The sequence below is a fragment of the Malus sylvestris genome, chromosome 11 (genome assembly GCF_916048215.2).
Source record: "Malus sylvestris chromosome 11, drMalSylv7.2, whole genome shotgun sequence".
Lineage (NCBI taxonomy): Eukaryota > Viridiplantae > Streptophyta > Magnoliopsida > Rosales > Rosaceae > Malus > Malus sylvestris.
Window position 1 is genome coordinate 22932696 of NC_062270.1, and position 14595 is coordinate 22947290.

The window sequence follows — 14595 nt, forward strand, 5'->3', positions numbered from 1 at the left end:
ACTTAGTATGATCTGCTTTGGAGTGTTTACTGTTGTAACTAACTCCTATCACTTCCTGTTTAGTAGTGCACTATAGTAATTCAGTTTTTAATTATTCGTATAATTCTTATCTTTATTGTTTCCACACTGTGCACATGGCTACGTCACTCTTACGTGACGGCCAACATGCCTTGATCTAGGTCGGGGTGTGTCACATATTTTTAGAAAATAAAACTCTTTCCCTTCTCTCCATACTCCCACGTTCTCTCCCTCTCTTCATCTCTCCTTCCACTTTAAAAACAAAAGTAAAAAAATTTCACATACATCTTGTGTGCACACATATGCTAGTATTACTATAAATAACTTATGAGGATAAAATGTAATTTTACACAAGTTATAAAAATAACAAATAAAAAATGAAAGAAAATACAATAATTAAAAAAAAAATAGTGGTGCAATTTTCTAGCAAATTATAAGATGCCCTTCCCCTTCAACGATGGTGAGAGAAGCATTGGAATTGAATGGATATATGCAGCCGATTCGGATTGCTTAATTCTGCACTCCATCTTCCCCCTCTATCGATTCTCAGCAGGCCTCCTTATCTATTTCCATCCTTCCCAACTTGCCCTCCTAAACTCGCTAAATTTTCGCATCTGCCACTCCTCCGCCGGAACCCCATTATTTATACCAGAACCACACTCCTGTGTACCTCTTCCCAATCTTCTTCTTCAACGGCAATGGAAGCGCCTCCCCAAGGTTATAGAAGGAACGTCGGCATCTGCCTCATCAATGATTCGAAAAAGGTCTCTCTCCATCTCCTTTTTACTTTTTTGTTGTATGTTTTTGTCAATGAACTGAACTTGTCTATGTATGTTTGTTATCTCCACAGATTTTTGCTGCTTCGAGGTTGGATATTCCCAGTGCGTGGCAAATGCCGCAGGTAAATTTGATCACAGTTTTGGATTGAATGTTTAGGGTTTTGGTGATTTAATTGGTTTTAACTTTTAGTTCTATTTGTAAGTTGTAACTGTTTTGATTTATGGGAAAAATATGCAATATATGTGGGAGTTCGATTCATATGCATACATGATAGTACATACATTTTGTTGAATTCGTTATCTTTTCATGTTTGATTCTTAATTGGTTTTACTTCTATAGATTTGTATAAATTTTTCCGAGTTCCATCAATTGCGCGCACTCAATCATAGACACTGCACATACACATGTAATTTAAGCTTCTTTTGAGCATTTACTTAGAACTTGGAATTTGATCTGATAGATTTTGTGTACTCCTTTCTGTATATATTTGCTGGAAAGGAGGAACTTTTGAATGACTATTACAAGCAGATTACCAATGAACCACTCATGCACTACAAAGCTACTATTATAACACTACAAATGCACAACAAAGACACTAAACAAAGGACCTGTGTCACTGAAAGTTCTCTCGAATCTATTGCATCTAGTCATCCTCAAGTCCCTTTTTTATCTAATGTTCTAATCTATGTAGTTCTTTCCTAACAAATTTAGCTTAAAATCTAATGTTACTTTGAACTCCCTCATCCAAACTCAAGGTTAGATATAAAGTATCCAAAAGGGCAGAGTGGTGGTATCTCCTGATATTTTAATGCAGTGATTGGTGGCCATATAGGTCTAAATAAACATTGTTGAGTTTTGGAAACTGTATTGCATATACAAAGTTACTAGTGCAAATATGCAGTTCTATGGGCCTGCTTGAGGCATGAATGAATCAATTTTACAACTATTACAAACTAGAACATAGGGTGATTAGTGTTCAAGTACAGCTACTAGCTGTAGTCGTTACATGCTTTTAGTATCTTAGACAACTTTGCTTCCTTTAGTGTGAGATTTCTTTATTTTCAATTTACTGAAATACTTTTTTTTTGTTAAATTGTTTTGGAAAGGGCGGTATTGATGAGGCTGAAGATCCAAGAAGTGCAGCCGTCAGGGAATTGAGAGAAGAGACAGGAGTTAAATCAGCAGAAATTCTTGCACAGGTACAAAACATGCTACGCTAGTATTCCCCTCTTGTTTCATTGTTTTAGGGAATTTTTAAAATGCTTGATAAATTTGAACTCCGCCGTGTAAGTTTATCTTACATTGCCGGTCCCAAGCCCGGATAAAGGAGGAGGGGGAGGGCGTCAGGTAGTCGACAGCCGGCACTCCATGATCACGTCGAATCCTTATGAAAATGAATCCAGAACGAAATCGCGCTAAAGCTAGGGCGTCACCCGTAAGTGGCGCGCTGTGTGGCCTGAGCACAGTGATAAGTGAGCAAGGGTCGCTGTATCTCCATCGGCACCCGGATACAGTGTTAAATGAGCAAGGGGGCTATAGAAACTTCTTTTCGAACGACTCCACTCAAAGTTGTTTGGGAGCATATGCTCCTATCAACTTTACACGGGACACACAAAAGAAGTACTTTGATCCTATTAGACGGGGAAGGGTGAAGAAGCTAGGACAGAAGGGTAGAGTTCAAGAGAGCAAAATGCGTTTAGGAACGTGGAATATAGGAACCTTGACGGGAAAATCTATGGAAGTAGTAGAAGTTATGGTGAGGAGAAGGATAAATATTATGTGCCTACAAGAAACTAAGTGGGTTGGTCGTAAGGCAAAGGATCTAGAAAACTCAGGGTTTAAACTATGGTATTCGGGCACAAATAGAACGAGAAACGGTGTTGACATCATCGTGGACAAGACCTTGACACAAGATGTTGTAGATGTCAAGAGGGTAGGAGATAGAATCATGGCAATCAAGATTGTAATAGGACAAGAACTTATCAATGTGATTAGTGCGTACGCACCTCAAGTAGGGTTGGATACGAGTTCGAAGGAGAAATTTTGGGAAGACCTTGGAGACTTGGTGCAAGGAATTGCTCAGACGGAGAAGTTATTTATAGGAGGAGATTTAAATGGACACGTGGGCAGGGAGACAGGCAACTATGAAGGTTTTCATGGTGGCCATGGTTTTGGGGAGAGAAACGAGGATGGGGAAGCTATCTTGGATTTTGCAATGGCATATGATCTCTTCTTAGCCAACACCTTCTTTAAGAAGAGAGAAGAACATGTGATCACCTACAAGAGTGGGTCGTCAAAAACACAAATAGATTTTCTTCTAATGAGGAAAGGGGATCGTATAACTTGTAAGGATTGCAAAGTTATACCAGGAGAGAGCGTGACTAATCAACATCGCTTGTTGGTGATGGATGTACATATCAAAAGAGTGAGAAAAAAGAACAAGACTTGGAAGTGCCCAAGGACTAGATGGTGGAATCTAAAAGAAGAAAAACAAGCCATTTTCAAAGAGAAAGTAATCACCCAATGTGTGTGGGATAGAGAGGGGGAAGCTAACCAAATGTGGGATTCCATGGCTAGTTGTATCCGAAAAGTAGCAAAAGAGGTATTAGGAGAGTCCAAGGGCTTTGCCCCACACCAAAAGGAATCTTGGTGGTGGAATGAGGAGGTACAAGCAAAGGTGAAGGCTAAGAAGGAATGTTGTAAAGCCTTATACAAGGATAGGACCGATGAAAATGGTGAAAGGTATAGAAAAGCGAAGCAAGAGGCGAAGAAAGCTGTGAGAGAAGCTAAGTTAGCGGCTTATGACGATATGTATAAGCGACTAGATACCAAAGGAGAGTTGGATATCTATAAACTAGCTAGAGCAAGGGAAAAGAAGACAAAGGACCTAAACCAAGTGAGGTGCATCAAGGATGAGGATGGAAAGGTTCTTGCTACAGAGAACGCGGTTAAAGACAGATGGAAAGGTTATTTTCATAATCTTTTCAATGAAGGACATGAAATGAGTGCTTCTTTAGGGGAGTTGAGTAACTCAGAAGAGTGTAGAAACTACTCTTTTTATCGTAGAATCCGGAAGGAAGAAGTGGGTGTAGCTTTGAAGAAGATGAAGCATAGAAAAGCAGTAGGCCCAGACGATATACCAATCGAAGTGTGGAAAGTTTTGGGAGAGACAGGTATAACATGGCTCACTGACCTTTTCAATAGGATTTTGAAAACGAAGAAGATGCCGAATGAGTGGCGAATGAGCACTTTGGTGCCTATCTACAAGAATAAGGGCGATGTACAAAATTGCATGAACTATAGGGGAATTAAGCTAATGAGTCATACAATGAAGCTCTGGGAGAGAGTCATTGAGCATAGATTGAGGCAAGAGACACGGGTTTCGGACAACCAATTCGGGTTCATGCCAGGGCGCTCAACCATGGAGGCAATCTATCTCTTACGAAGATTGATGGAAAGATATAGAGATGGGAAAAAGGATTTACACATGGTCTTTATAGATTTGGAAAAAGCGTATGATAGGGTCCCAAGAGACATTCTTTGGAGGATTTTAGAGAAGAAAGGAGTACGAGTAGCATATATCCAAGCTATACAGGATATGTATGAAGGAGCAAAGACTGCCGTAAGAACTCATGAAGGACAAACCGAAAGCTTTCCCATAACTGTTGGATTACATCAAGGCTCATCCTTAAGTCCTTACCTTTTTGCGTTGGTAATGGATGAGTTAACAGGACATATTCAAGGTGATATTCCTTGGTGTATGCTTTTCGCAGACGATATAGTGTTGATAGATGAAACTCAGGAAGGGGTAAATGCAAAGCTTAACCTTTGGAGAGAAGTGTTGGAATCTAAAGGTCTTCGCCTAAGCCGATCAAAGACAGAATATATGGAGTGCAAGTTCAGTGCAAATAGAGGCCAAAACGAGTTAGGGGTGAGGATCGGAGATCAAGAAATACCAAAGAGCGACCGGTTTCGTTACCTAGGATCTATCTTGCAAAAGAACGGAGAATTAGATGGAGATCTCAACCATAGAATACAAGCTGGATGGATGAAGTGGAAGAGTGCATCCGGCGTGTTGTGTGACCGCCGTATGCCACTGAAGCTCAAGGGAAAATTTTATAGGACGGCAATAAGGCCGGCGATGCTGTATGGCACAGAATGTTGGGCGGTGAAGCATCAACACGTACACAAAATGGGTGTAGCGGAGATGAGGATGCTTCGTTGGATGTGTGGGCACACGAGAAAGGATAAGATTAGGAATGAGGATATCCGGGGTAAAGTAGGAGTAGCCGAAATTGAAGGAAAGATGAGAGAAAATCGGTTACGGTGGTTTGGACATGTGCAAAGAAGGCCTACTGACGCTCCGATTAGAAGATGCGACTATGGGACAGAGGTTCAGGGCCGAAGGGGCAGAGGAAGACCTAGGAAAACTTTGGAAGAAACCCTAAGAAAAGACTTAGAGTACTTGGATCTAACGGAGGACATGACACAGGACAGAACACAATGGCGTTCTAAGATTCATATAGCCGATCCCACTCAGTGACTTGGATTTTTCAAGTCTCCAACCGAGAAGTTTTCCTCACTCAGGAAATTAAGGGAACACTACCTCAACCTATATGCTCCACTCACAAAGCTTCAACATACAAGCTTCAACAAAAGAAAATTCAAAGAACTTAGCGAAGAAGGCTTTGGTGTATTTAACACAATACGTTGAAATGAAGGAAAGCTTATTTATTGATATCCCCGATAAGTTACAAATATGTACATATACTTGAGTCAAAATAAACAAACAAGAGGGAGCCTTCACAAAGGTTGCTTAGGAGAAGTCTCAGCAGTCGGTAGAGCCCCAGAAAGAGAAGGCACCGGAGGGGGATCATTCGGAGCCTCAGTATTGGACAAAACCCTAGAAGGAGGAGGCATCAGAGATTGATCATTTGGAGCTTCATTACGCGGTACAGCCCCAGAAGACGAAGGCAATAAATGCCTTTGGAACAAACCCACAAATCTCTGATGATCAAGTAAAACCTGACCATCAGATTCCTTCATCTGGTCAAGCTTCCTCTTCATGTTTGTAGCATAGTCATGTGCGAGCCGGTGCAACTGTTTATTCTCATGCTTGAGCCCTCTAATCTCCTGTTTGAGACTCATCACTTCAGCCGCCAATGATTCAACTTGGCGGGTTCGAGCAAATAGGCGTTGGGCCATATTAGACACAGAACCTGCACACTGAACACTGAGAGCCAGAGAATCCTTAACAGACAACTCATCAGACCGTTTGGAAAGTAGTCTGTTATCTTTGGGAGTGAGAAGGTTCCTGGCCACTACCGCAGCGGTCATATCATTCTTCATCACGGAATCTCCAACGGTAAGAGGACCAGTAGGGGAGACGAAGAATGGGCGCCATATGTTGTCTGGAGAAGGCGGGGCTGCCTCTTCAACAAGGTTCAAGTCAAAACGACGGTCGGAGGGGCCAGACATTTTCAAAGGTGTTGAAGAGAGAAGAGGTCGGACAAATCAAGATCTTAGAAGTGCAAGAATGGAGCTTCTACTGGTGGATATTCAAGTGTGCTTTGGAACTTAATGTCAGCCCCTATAAAAATCTGCACTCGACGAAGCTTCAGAAATCGAAGAGGCGCTTGCTCAGAAATCGAAGAGGCGTTTGCTTTCTCAAAAGCTGGGCTGCTCAGAGATTCTCAAAAGCTGGGCTGCTCAAAGACCACAAAGGCCGATCTCAGAAATCGAAGAGGCTTGCTTTCTCAAAAGCTGGGCTGCTCAGAGACCACGAGGGCCGATTTCAGAAATCGAAGAGGCACCTACTTTTCCAGCCTTGTCAGCACCTGTCACACGCACACTCAACTTTGCGGAAATTATGGGCATTCTGTCGAAGATTTCTGGCGAAGTAGAAAGCACATGAATCGTACTGTTCAATCACCCACTTCCCACACGCAACAGTAGCTCATGGGTACCACAGATAACTTTGCCAAAGTTCTCTGACAAAGTTGAGACACGTGAAGCTTGCAGCTCCCACTACATCGCTCTGACCAAGAAGGGTAAAAGAATTGCAAAGAAACAACACTAACAAAGTTTAGACACATAAATTTTGAAGGTCTAGCTACCATATTATTACCCACAAGGGTAAAGGAACAGTACCACTGCTGGATAATTGGAAAGTCCCGGTGTGTCAACCTCTGTGCTTCGTGGCAAGGTAGACTAGCAAACATGCCCAACCTTTACTCACATTCGAGAAAACACTCCTAACAAGATTGCTTGCTCCAAAATCGAAGAGGCACCGCCCTCCGAATCTCGAGAGCCAGACTCCCAACATGATTACTTTCTCAAAAATCAAAGAGAGGGTAAAGGAACAGTACCACTGCTGGATAATTGGAAAGTCCCTGTGTGTCAACCTCTGTGCTTCGTGGCAAGGTAGACTAGCAAACATGCACAACCTTTACTCTCATTCGAGAAAACACTCCCAACAAGATTGCTTGCTCCAAAATCGAAGAGGCACCGCCCTCCGAATCTCGAGAGCCAGACTCCCAACATGATTACTTTCTCAAAAATCGAAGAGACACCGCTCTCCGAATCTCGAGAGCCAGACCCCCAGCAGGATTGCTTTCTCAAAAATCGAAGAGGCATCGTTCTCCGAATCTCGAGAGCCAGACCCCCGACAGGTCTGTAATCTTCACACGCAACATCAGCTTTCCAGATACCACAAACCACTTTTTCAAAGTGCTCTGACAGAGTTAAAACATGTGAAGCTGGCAGCTCCCACTACCGTGCTATAACCAAGCAGGGTAAAGGAATAGCATTATTACTTGATGTTAGGGAGACTCCTATATATGTCGACTTCCATCCCTAACGGACAGGCAGATCTGCAAAAATGCTCAACCCTTTCTCTTATCTGAGAGGGCACTCCTAACAAAGCCTTTCAAAATATTCAGCTTTTTTTCCCCCCGATAATACTTCTGTAAACAAGCTATACTAGAGCAAGAATATCTCATATCATCAGGGTTAAAAGCAAGAGTATCCCATATCATGCTTTTTCCCTGTCTTTTCCTTTGGCCTTGTTCTTACCTGCAAGACAAGGAGAAAGAGAGCAATCAGTCAGCACTTGGAATCAAGCTTCCAGCCAAGAACTGACTGCCTGGAACCCCTTACTTGATTACTTACCTGGCATTGCTCTCGAGTACTCATCTTCAACATCTTATGCTTCCAGGGAAGATACCGCATCTGCCTGAGGAACAGATAGGGCAAGTGAGAAGGATACAAGGAAGCATGTGGCGACAAGCGTAACAGCACACGTGCCGATACATCCACTACTCTATCAAAAGCAAAAGTATCCCATATCAGCAGGGTCGAACGTACTCTAGATTTGATGGACTTGTTTTGACCCTCAAATTCTTCAGTCGGCTTTATACTCTGGAGGAAACCAGAAAACCCTCCAGCCCAGTTCAAGAATAAGCCTGTGGAAAGTTACTTCTTCAAAAGCAAAAGTATCCCATATCATCTCTCCTCATTTTTCTTCTCTTTATCCTTCATGCTGCCTGCAAGATAGGGAGAATGTGAACAATCAGCCGGAGCTCTGATTGCTTACCTTGTCTGTCACCTCTTTCAGCAGATCCCCCAGCTCGGCGACTTGGGGGACTCCTACTACATGGTTTGTATCTCGCTTGACCAAGCATGAAACTACAAGTAAGCTTCAAGTGAAATTGATACATTACCTTGTGCATCTCCACCAGTTACAGATACCACCCCTGGATGGAGGAAGAGTACTTCCAGAGAAGATGCCACATCTACCTATGAGACAGATAAGGCAAGTCAAGACGATACCACACTTCGGTACTTAGAAGTTTCGTGGCTACGAGATCATTCTCCCACAATTTTTCCTAATGTCATTTGTACTAAATCATTCACTTGTACTCACTAAAGGAGAGCTTGAACCTATGTACTTGTGTAAACCCTTCACAATTAATGAGAACTCCTCTATTCCGTGGACGTAGCCAATCTGGGTGAACCACGTACATCTTGTGTTTGCTTTCCTATCTCTATCCATTTATATACTTATCCACACTAATGACCGGAGCAATCTAGCGAAGATCACAAAAAGTGACCGTTTTCGCTACCTAGGATCTATCTTGCAAGAGAACGGAGAATTAGATGGAGATCTCAACCATAGAATACAAGCTGGATGGATGAAGTGTAAGAGTGCATCCGGCGTGTTGTGTGACCGTCGTAGGCCACTGAAGCTCAAGGGAAAATTTTATAGGACGGCAATAAGGTCAGCGATGTTGTATGGCACAGAATGTTGGGCGGTGAAGCATCAACGTACACAAAATGGGTGTAGCGGAGATGAGGATGCTTCGTGGGATGTATGGGCACACGAGAAAGGATAAGATTGGGAATTAGGATATCCGAGGTAAGTAGGAGTAGCCAAAATTGAAGGAAAGATGAGAGAAAATCGGTCCCGGTGGTTTGGACATGTGCAAAGAAGGCCTACTGACGCTCCGGTTCGAAAATGTGACTACGGGACAGAGGTTCGGGGCCGAAGGAGTAGAGGAAGACCTAGGAAAACTTTGGAAGAGACCCTAAGAAAAGACTTGAGTACTTGGATCTAACGGAGGACATGATACAAATGAGCGCAATGGCGTTCTAGGATTCATATAGCCGACCCCACTTAGTGGGAAAAGGCTTTGTTGTTGTTGTTGTTGCTTGATAAATTTGTGCGTGCATTTGGCCGAAGAAAGTGTTTGAGAATGCAAAAGGATAAACCGATAAAGCTGTTTGTCTTTGTTGAATTCTGTTAGTTGTTTCGTTGGTTATCATTTGTAAGGCATCGAATAATCTTCAATTATCTAGCCAAAAACCACATTTGACACTCTTTATTTATGCTTGGCCTAGATCTTAATCAACAAATAACAAAGAGAATGGTTGTGTCAAGTTGGCATTTAGTGGTTCTTTCCTTTCTCTCATCGCATGTTTTATGCTTTTGGTTACTTGATTAACAGGGAATCATTTAAGTAACAGAAAAGAAGGTAATCAGTTATTTTTATATTATCTGTTATATTTGAACATTCTAGAGCTGTCTATTATCCGTGCTTTTTCTGTATCCTTCTGCTTTTGCATTTTTCAAAAGAAGTCGAGACATTATTTTTCTCACTTGCAATCTACCTTTTTGATTATTGGATTTTTTTTCCAGGCACCTTATTGGTTAACTTATGATTTCCCACCAGAAGTTAGGGAAAAACTCCGGCATCAGTGGGGATCAGATTGGAAAGGCCAAGCACAGAAATGGTTAGTGTCAGTATAACAGTGCCTTGCATGTTGTGTAGGCTGCAACCTGTTTCATCCATCATCTGAGCTCATTTATTCCAGATTATAACCTAGAGGCATCCCATCACCTTCGTTTAAATATCATTACAAGTTTAATCGTTTAAACGTGCTATCAATATACCCGAGAATTCATTTATGCATCGATTGGTTCTCAAAATTAGTGCTTAAACCATATCAACAATTTTGCTTCTGCTTCTGCTTTTGCTTTGTCTTTTCTTAGGTAAAAGAATTTTATTTGAATTTTTTAGTGTTTTTGGAATGCCGTGCTCACGTTCACATTGTATTATTTATAGAATTACATGCACGTGGAATTTCACAGGTTTCTTCTTAAGTTCACCGGGAAGGATGACGAAATCAATCTTTTAGGTGATGGAAGTGAAAAACCTGAGTTTGGGGAGTGGTCATGGATGTCACCTGAACAAGTAGTTGATCACGTAAGTTAACCGTCCCATATACATTTGTTCAAATAGCTAAAGTTAGTCATATTATTTAACATGTATTCTTTCTTCTTTCTCCAGGCTGTGGACTTTAAGAAGCCTGTTTACAAGGAAGTTCTTGCATCTTTTGCACCCTATCTTCAATAGCCTTTGGTGAGTGCCGTCAACAAGGCTTATTCCCATTCTTCTTCAACTACAGGAACCCATATATCATATCATTTTTACTTGCTAGGATGAATGTTTCAATGGCTGTAGGCAGAAAAGTGACTAGCTCTCCTGATAGAATGATTTGAGTAATGATTTTCTCAAGTGTCTATCGTTGATCATCCATATTAGTGAGTTTCCGTTCGGCATCCCATGTAATAAGTTATATTTTGAAATTTTAATTTTAATTTTACAGTCTTGAAACCAGGATTTGTAGAATGCATTATTGAAAGTTTTCTGTGACTTGGCCACCCAGTCCTTTTCATCGGATGCTCATTGTGTTCAATTTTCGGGAAATGTTTAGTCCAGCGTTGCCTTCCTCATAATCAACTTCCCTACAGAGGCAAGATCCAACGGCTCATATGTGAGCAGATCAAAGAACTCGACATCAATAGGATGCACAATTTTCACCACCTTAGCAGGATCAACCCCACTTTGTACAAAACGACACACGAGACTCAGTAGGAACCCAAACATTCTATCCGATTACAGCACTTCACATTCTCCGAGTTCACTCCATTGGTTTCAAACATGATCCGCCCGATGACGGACTTGAACTTTTGGTAAGCAGCTGGTGGGCAAGGCAGTGTTTTGAACAATAGTGGGTTCCATGTGCCGGGCTCATTGCTTCGTACTACGTTGTGTGTTGTAAAGCTCAACTACCAAGTTCCTGATAGGCTGATACCCCTCCCAGAATTCCAACGATTCCTGATCACCATGTCGCTCAATAACCATTCGAAAGCTGGGGTTTTTCAGGGTTCGATTGGGTTGTTAGTTTTCGTGTGAATCCATGGTAGCGAGGGAAATAGTGGAAGCCTTGCCAACACACCCACTTATTTTATGAAGCTTAAAAAGTAAATGATATGTTTTCAAGTACCACTTGTTGGTGTTTCACATGTTACAATATCATTGAAGGAAATGATATTTTTTTTCGCGTCTCTACTTATTTTATGGCATGTGGAATACTCATTTGAATACCAAACACTTGGAAAAATTGAAGGAGCGTATTTTTTATCCCCATGTCAACGGTATAGCCAAAAAATAATTGTTAACTCTGAAATGTATACGTGGGAGTTCGAACTCTGATTGAGACTCAATTCTTGGGGTTAGGAGAGCTGTTTCACCTCCATCATAGTAGGTAAAAAGCTGGAAAATGGAAAAATTGGCGTAACACACTAATTAACCAGCAATTTACTTCACCTAAAACAACCTATGTATCAAATATGGAAAAGTTTTATTAGGTAGATATAAATTTCTAAACCACTTCACTAGAAATCAGGAAGTGTTCCATGGGCAATGTTTAGTCAAATTTTCTCAGTAACCAAACACCACCAACCATACACCACCTTTGCCAACAATACTAGATAACCTACTTTTCTCAACTTCCTCCTTTCATTTCTAAGTAGCCCCTTTTCTCATGCATTTTCAAGCTGAAAACTGAGAGCAGAAAAAACTATGGCTGCCGTTTGCTTTCATCAACCACGGCCAAGCATCAACGCCGACGACTCGGTGATACTCTTTTCGACCTCAAACTCCGCTGAAGAATCCACCAGCCCTTCCTCCTCTTCTTTCTACAACTCATCACCTCCCCCTCACCATTCCCATAACCCTACTTACAAACTCACTGTCCATAAACTTTCCTACACCTTCCACCCTAAGTCGGGTATTCTACCGGATTCTATTTGCCAATTGGTGGAGCAAAAGCCGAAGCCAGTCAGCGTACTCAACTCGGTCTCTTTTGCTGCCACAAGTTCTGAAATTCTTGCCGTTGTTGGCCCAAGTGGTACTGGAAAATCTACCCTTCTTCGAATAATATCGGGGAGGGTCAAAGACAAAGATTTTGATCCGAAATGCGTTTCAATCAACGATCGCAAAATATCTAGTCCTGCTCAGTTGCGAAAGATATGTGGATTCGTTACGCAAGAAGATAATTTGCTTCCTTTGCTCACTGTGAAGGAAACTTTGATGTTTACTGCAAAGTTTAGGCTCAAAGGTATTGATGCAAAAGAGAGGGAAGAGAGGGTGGAGAGGTTAATGCAAGAACTCGGTCTTGTGCATGTCGCTGATAGTTTCGTTGGAGACGAAGAGAACAGAGGGATATCTGGTGGAGAGAGGAAAAGGGTATCAATTGGTGTTGATATGATTCATGACCCTCCAATTTTACTCCTCGATGAACCGACTTCTGGCCTAGACAGCACCTCGGCACTTCAGGTGATTGAGATGCTGTCTTCAATGGCAAAATCGAAGCAAAGAACTGTGGTTTTGTCAATACACCAACCCAGCTATAGAATTCTCTATCACATCTCTAGCTTTTTGATCCTCTCTCTCGGTTCTGTTGTCCATAACGGTAGCATTGAGTTACTCGAAGAAAGGATAGAACAATTGGGAATGCAGATTCCGTTGCAACTAAATGCAATAGAATTTTCCATGGAAATAATACAGAAACTGGGAGATTCGTATTCGAGAACTGATCAGATATCTGAGACAGAGAACAAAGAAGCATACTCCTACTCCTCATGGCGAGAAGAAGAAATTGCTGGCGCAGATCAACCTGACAGCAGAAAAATTGGTATTGCATATTTTTTAAATTTGTATGAAATTCTGATTTTGTGCTCAAGATTTTGGAAGATCATTTACAGAACGAAGCAGCTGTTCTTGGCTCGAACAATGCAAGCTGTTGTGGGAGGATTTGGGTTGGCAAGCGTATACTTGAAACTGAGGAAGGACGAAGAAGGAGTAACAGAGCGGTTAGGTCTCTTTGCCTTCAGCCTCAGCTTTCTCCTGTCTTCTACAGTTGAGGCACTACCAATATACCTTCAAGAGCGGCGAGTTTTAATGAAGGAAGCCTCGAGAGGAGCCTACAGAATATCATCTTACATGATTGCCAATACCATTGTCTTCCTACCCTTCTTGTTTGCAGTGGCTCTTCTCTTTGCCGTTCCTGTGTATTGGCTAGTAGGACTCAATCCTTCCGTTGCGGCCTTTGCTTTTTTCACTTTTGTGGTTTGGCTCATCGTGCTGATGGCTAGTTCTCTGGTGCTCTTTCTGAGTGCAGTCTCCCCTGACTTCATATCAGGAAATTCTCTTATCTGCACGGTCCTTGGAGCCTTCTTTCTCTTCTCCGGGTACTTCATTCCGAAAGAGAGCATACCGAAATACTGGCTCTTCATGTACTATGTTTCCCTTTATAGGTATCCGTTAGACACTTTGCTGACAAACGAGTACTGGAGCGTTAGAAGTGAGTGCTTCTCTTGGCATCCTCAGGATCTCAGTCATTCAAACTGTTTGCTCACTGGGAATGATGTGTTGAAGAGTAGGGGACTGGACAAGGACACCAGGTGGATCAATGTGGGCGTCATGTTCGGCTTCTTTTTACTCTACCGTGTTCTTTGTTGGATAATACTATCTCGAAGGGCTTCGAAAACAAGAATCTAAGCAGTTTAAGATGTTAGATTATTGTTAATGGTCATTCACGATGTGCTAGAATATATATATATATACACTTTAATTTGGCAGGCTCTTCATCCATTGCATTATTAAATTACAAGAAATTATTCATAACATTATCCCCTGTAGAAATGTGCTGAATGTGCTGAATGTGTTAATGTTTATTTGTGAAGCGTGTATTAAGAAATCGGATTAATCACAGTAAATCTGCGTGCATGCATGGCTTCTTGTTTCCGTCCGTTGTATTAATGTCTCCTGAAATATGCTTCTCTTCCGAACTGCTTGACAAGTAGGAGTAGCTAATGCATCTATTTAAAATCAGATTCTGCTGCAAGGGCTCCCTGAAATTCCATGAAAATATGCCAGAAAGAATCCGAAG

General features: G+C 41.8%; 2 protein-coding genes across 4 annotated transcripts; both read left to right on the forward strand.

The window, feature by feature from the left end:
- Positions 1-464: 464 nt before the first annotated feature.
- On the forward strand, positions 465-11039 carry LOC126589877 (nudix hydrolase 26, chloroplastic-like). Of its 3 annotated transcripts, none has more exons than XM_050255317.1 (7): positions 465-782; positions 869-919; positions 1905-1997; positions 9995-10089; positions 10448-10562; positions 10647-10718; positions 10798-11039. In XM_050255317.1, the coding sequence occupies exons 1-6, from the start codon at positions 501-503 to the stop codon at positions 10710-10712; spliced, it is 702 nt and encodes a 233-aa protein (XP_050111274.1). In that variant the 5' UTR covers positions 465-500; the 3' UTR covers positions 10713-10718; positions 10798-11039. The 3 variants fall into 3 exon arrangements, with proteins under 3 accessions (XP_050111274.1, XP_050111275.1, XP_050111273.1); XM_050255318.1 differs by having other exon boundaries at positions 10966-11039; XM_050255316.1 differs by having other exon boundaries at positions 10647-11039.
- Positions 11040-12159: 1120 nt separating this feature from the next.
- LOC126589876 (ABC transporter G family member 23) lies at positions 12160-14432 on the forward strand. Its single transcript, XM_050255315.1, has one exon. It carries the CDS (start codon positions 12225-12227, stop codon positions 14202-14204), a length of 1980 nt encoding a protein of 659 aa, XP_050111272.1. The 5' UTR covers positions 12160-12224; the 3' UTR covers positions 14205-14432.
- The last annotated feature ends 163 nt before the right edge of the window (positions 14433-14595 follow it).

What these genes read in the sequence shown, in the direction of transcription:
- LOC126589877 (XM_050255316.1), top strand. Translation starts at nt 501, where the DNA reads ATGGATATATGCAGCCGATTCGGATTGCTTAATTCTGCACTCCATCTT. An exon ending in AAAGGCCAAGCACAGAAATG is followed by an intron (nt 10,090 to 10,447) that starts GTTAGTGTCAGT and finishes GGAATTTCACAG; the next exon opens with GTTTCTTCTTAAGTTCACCG. An exon ending in CTGAACAAGTAGTTGATCAC is followed by an intron (nt 10,563 to 10,646) that starts GTAAGTTAACCG and finishes TTCTTTCTCCAG; the next exon opens with GCTGTGGACTTTAAGAAGCC.
- LOC126589876 (XM_050255315.1), top strand. Translation starts at nt 12,225, where the DNA reads ATGGCTGCCGTTTGCTTTCATCAACCACGGCCAAGCATCAACGCCGAC.